The 4,575-nt window shown below is 34.9% G+C and overlaps 1 protein-coding gene across 1 annotated transcript; it reads left to right on the plus strand.

The window, feature by feature from the left end:
* The first annotated feature begins 972 nt into the window (after positions 1 to 972).
* Positions 973 to 4,281, plus strand: LOC132598910 (uncharacterized). Its single transcript, XM_060312058.1, has 3 exons — positions 973 to 1,421; positions 1,696 to 3,785; positions 3,899 to 4,281. Exons 1-3 carry the CDS (start codon positions 1,235 to 1,237, stop codon positions 3,971 to 3,973), a joined length of 2,352 nt encoding a protein of 783 aa, XP_060168041.1. The 5' UTR covers positions 973 to 1,234; the 3' UTR covers positions 3,974 to 4,281.
* The last annotated feature ends 294 nt before the right edge of the window (positions 4,282 to 4,575 follow it).

Genomic DNA, 4,575 nt, shown 5'->3' on the forward strand with positions numbered 1-4,575 from the left:
TGGGGGGGGGGGGGGGGGGGGGTTCTTCAAAAAAATCTTCATACAAAACATATCTTTTACTCAAATATTTCGTTAGTCCTAATAAGACAAAACCATTCACATAAGGTTCAACTAAATAGATAATGAAATAGCATAAAATAAATATTGCTAATTAATAAGGTATAATGAAAATGATCATCATCTAAAAATACTAAGGCATGCTAAAATAAGTACAACTAATGAGTATTAATTACATGACAATGAAAAAAAATAAGTTATGTATTTTTATTATCTAAATTAACAATGCAAAACTAAAAAATAGATATCCAACATTATTGACATTCTTAGTGTTAGGATTGAATTACTTTTGTTATAAGCATTAATATTAATTTGGTTTTGGTTTGGACTTTATTTGAGTTATTAACATCTATGAGCTATAAAACTTATTAGAATATTCAAAATTTTAAGTCCAAGCTTGAAATAATATATCAAAAGACAAAAACTATGAAAAAACTTAAGAAATATTTATAAATTACATTATAAGCTAATCTTTTATGTATAAAATATATTAAAATTTTGTATACACATGCAATGTCGGTTAGTTTGGTTCGGTTTGACTTTTTTTAGTTAAAACCAACCCAAGCCAATTATGATGAGGTTTTTTATTCTAATACCAAATCAAGTCAAAGCAAACCATTAATTGAGTTTTTTTTTTCAATTTGATTCGGATTATGAATTTGATGCTGTTTATCGATTTTCTTTGTACACACCCCTAGTTATACATATTACTTACCACTTACTTTAGATATCCAATCATCAGTTCTATTAATAGAGTTAATTCCAGTAACGTTTTAATTGATATGATTGCATAAATATATTTTACCCTATATATGACTAATCACTTTCCCACTTTCCCCAATGGAGCAAAATAAATGAAAGTTTATCTGATCCCTTTTATTTCTTCCCATCTTTAATTCAAAAATCCACTTTAATCGGCTAACACAACGAACAGAAGTCACCACTTTTAATATTTTCACTCCAACGGTCCAAAAAATACATCATTCAAATACATACCTAATCCTCCCATCCTCCTAAAAAATTCAAAACTAGCCGTTACACAAAGATTTACAGCAATCTTCACCAAATCAAAACCCTCCAAGATATACTCTCAAATAATTTCACTTTCATTTCTTCATCTATTCTCTGCAAACGATTCACTTACCTTTCTTGGTATTCACTATCAGATAATTCATCAATGGCGGTTTCTTCTAACAGATCTCCTTCTCCACTTACTGCAAGACCTGTTCTTCCTCATCCAAGAACATCTGAAAACACTAATTCTACACCAAGAAGAAGTTTTAACGGCAACCCTTTTTCGCGACCTTCAGTTCTTTCAACCCATAGAGGATTAAACCCCGTTACTCCTTTCAATAGCCCTGCTGGTGAGTAATTTCCCCTTCTTTCTTTTACTCCATTTTCTTGATTTGAAATGTACAAAAAAGGCAATTTTCCCTTCTTTTACTCCATTTCTTGATTTGAAACGTACAAAAATTGTAATTTCCCCTTCTTTTACTCCATTTTCTTGATTTGAAACGTACAAAAATTGTAGTTTCCCCTTCTTTTTACTCCATTTTCTTGATTTGAAACGTCAAGAATTGTTGCAAGATTTCTTAAGTTACTTTGTTGTTTTCTTGTTTTGTTTGTGGTTTTTTGCAGATTCAGCGAAAAGGGTGTCTAATTCAGGGAAAGAAGGGTTGGTTTTTGTGGAGGATAAAGAGAACGAGTTGAAAGCAGCGAAATTGAGGTCACCGGCAAAGGGTTCAAAGAATTTCATGTCTCCAACGATTTCAGCTTCTTCCAAGATTGCTCAATCCCCTAAAAAGAAAATCTTGGTTGAAAGAAACGATCCTGTTAGGACTTCAATCACTTTGTCTGATGGTAAAGCTACATTCTTTTCTCAAGAGCATAATAATAATCAAAATTCTGATAATATAAAATCTTTGGAAGGAACTGAGAATGTTATGATGGAGCCTAAGGAGACTGTTCATCCAGTTACCAAACCCCAGAAAAAGGTAACATTTTTAGAGGTACCTTCAAATTACAACAATGACCCTGAATCCCATTCTGATACTGTAACCATGGATTCAGACCTTTCCAATGATGTAATAGCCCCACTTGATGCTGATCCCTCTTTACCTCCATATAACCCTAGAACTAATTACCTCTCTCCAAGGCCTCAGTTTCTTCACTATAAACCCAACCCAAGATTTGAAGTTTTACTGAATAAGGAAAAAGGTTTGGATGTAGGAGAACCAAAGAGTCTAGAAGACAGTTTCTTGTCTGAATTATTGTCCGATAACTTTTCAGACATAGATGGTAGTGAAAGTTCTTTAACAGAAGATTCACTAAAAGAATCTGAGGGTTCTTCTTCAGAAGAAGTGATAGTTGATAAAGAAGAGGAAGAGGAAGAGGAGCCTAAAGTTTCTGAACCTGTAATACCTGTTGCTGAGGACATTTCTGAAGCAAAAATGACAGCAAAACCAAGGTCCTTTAAAACGATATCAAAGTTTTTTTCTCTGCTGTTGGTACTTATGATTGGTTTCATATCGTTTTCAATTACTGATTCTCCTATACTTGCTGCTACTCCTGGTTCTATAGACTTAAGATTCTCTAATCTCAGTATTCCATCAGATATTCCAATCCTGGCTAAGGCTAATAGTCACTTTAAGCAATTCTCAGGTGAAGCCATTTCTTATTTCTCAAAGTTGATTTATGACATTGGTAGAATAGATTACGCGCAAAAGCCTTTAAAATTCATGAACTTGACTGATCTACAAGAGAGTAGCAGCATATATCATGGATATATTAGTAGTGAGGAATTGGATAAAGTGCTTGAACCAATTGAATTGGATGAGGATGAAGAATCTGAAACTGAACCTGATGAGGAAGAAGTTCAAATGGAAGGTGATTTAGATGATGAAGTGGAAATTGAAGGAGCGCGTGAATTAGAGATTGAAGAAATTTCCTCAATTCAATTAGCTGAAGTAAATGAAGTGGAAATTGAAGGAGCGCATGAATTGGAGATTGAAGAAGTTTCCGCAATTCAATTGACGGAAGTAAATGAGGCTGATAGCTTAGAAAAGGATTTAGGACAAGGACAGCATGACTTGGTGGAGACCGAAGAAGTTTCTGTTGTCCTAGCTAAGGAAAATGAATCTGACAGTTCAGAAAGGGATTTAGACCAAGGGCTTACAACTTCTGATGTTGAGCTTGAGTTGGCTGAATCCAAATCTGCCATTGCTGATAACTCTATCAGTACTGATCTTGTCGTTATTGAGTCCGTGAATGACAATCCTGAAAGCTTAGTGAAATATGATTCTGCTGTTGAAGATGCCCAACCTTTGGAAATGCTTGATAGACATGATGGAGATAATGTTGGAGCATATCAGATCCTGGGAATTTCCTCACTTGTATTGGGTGTGCTTGCTGCTACAGTTCTCTATGTGAAGAGTAGAAGTGATAAGACTTTGCATCCATTAGCAGCTCATGCTGATCAAGTCTCAAGTAAGAAATTTGATAAGCATTCCTCTCAAAACTGGCCCACAGAGGTCGATGTTGCGGGAGAGTCTTGTCCTTCAGAAATGAGCAGCTTTCAGATAAGTTCATCTTATAGCAAGAAATATCCCAAATCAGAGAATGATGAAGCTCAAAGCATTGAAAAGAAGCCTAGAAAGAGTAACAGGAGAGAGTCCTTGGCTACATCTGAGTTCTCAATGGGAAGTTTCACTACATATGAGAGGATTCATGTGAGTATTGGCTTAGTATATTCTACCTTGTTTGGAACTGAAACAATTCTTATTGAATACCCTAATCTATTCTGTTACTTATATACTTCCTGCTCTTTTTCTTGTGATTTTAGGCAAGTGGAGGAGAAGAAGTCATCACCCCTGTAAGGCGCTCGAGCAGAATTAGAAGCCATGTCGTTTCCCCGTGAAGATTCTGAAGTCATGTCACTGCTGCATTGACAACTGAAGACATGCTTTTTGCTTCTCAGCAAAAATCAGTCTTAGGCCATAGTCATTCCTAAACCAAAACTTTCTGACTTAATTGACGTGATTCGAGTGTGATTTTTAGGATTTTAATGTTTTAGCTAGTTAGCTGATGTCTTTCTTGTTGTTAGTGAAACTTTCTGCATGCTGCCTCAGTTTGTTGAAGTTTCTTTTATTAGTTAAGGATTTTCCTGTGGCTTGTGTACAGCACTTTGTTTGACCCTTTGCTTCTATGAACTTTCGGATGATCTGATTGTTGGCTTCATTTTTACTCATCCCTTCTTTGATGAACTTTCTGTAGTATGTTGACTTAATGAACGTAGATAAAGAAATTTGATGTGTAATTTTATGAAAATATGTGTCGCTTGGCTTAACTTATTTGACCACCACCTCTAGCAAGTTAAACAAAAGTAACCTTTACTAAAAGTAACCTTATTTGCAGAACTCTTTTACTGTCGAATGCAGAACTTCTATCTCTCCTTCCAGCTTGATTATATTAATGTATTGTGATACGAGAAGTTGCCTTGAGTTCTGCCTTGAGTTCTTG

Source organism: Lycium barbarum, chromosome 6 (genome assembly GCF_019175385.1).
Source record: "Lycium barbarum isolate Lr01 chromosome 6, ASM1917538v2, whole genome shotgun sequence".
Classification (NCBI taxonomy): Eukaryota; Viridiplantae; Streptophyta; class Magnoliopsida; order Solanales; family Solanaceae; genus Lycium; species Lycium barbarum.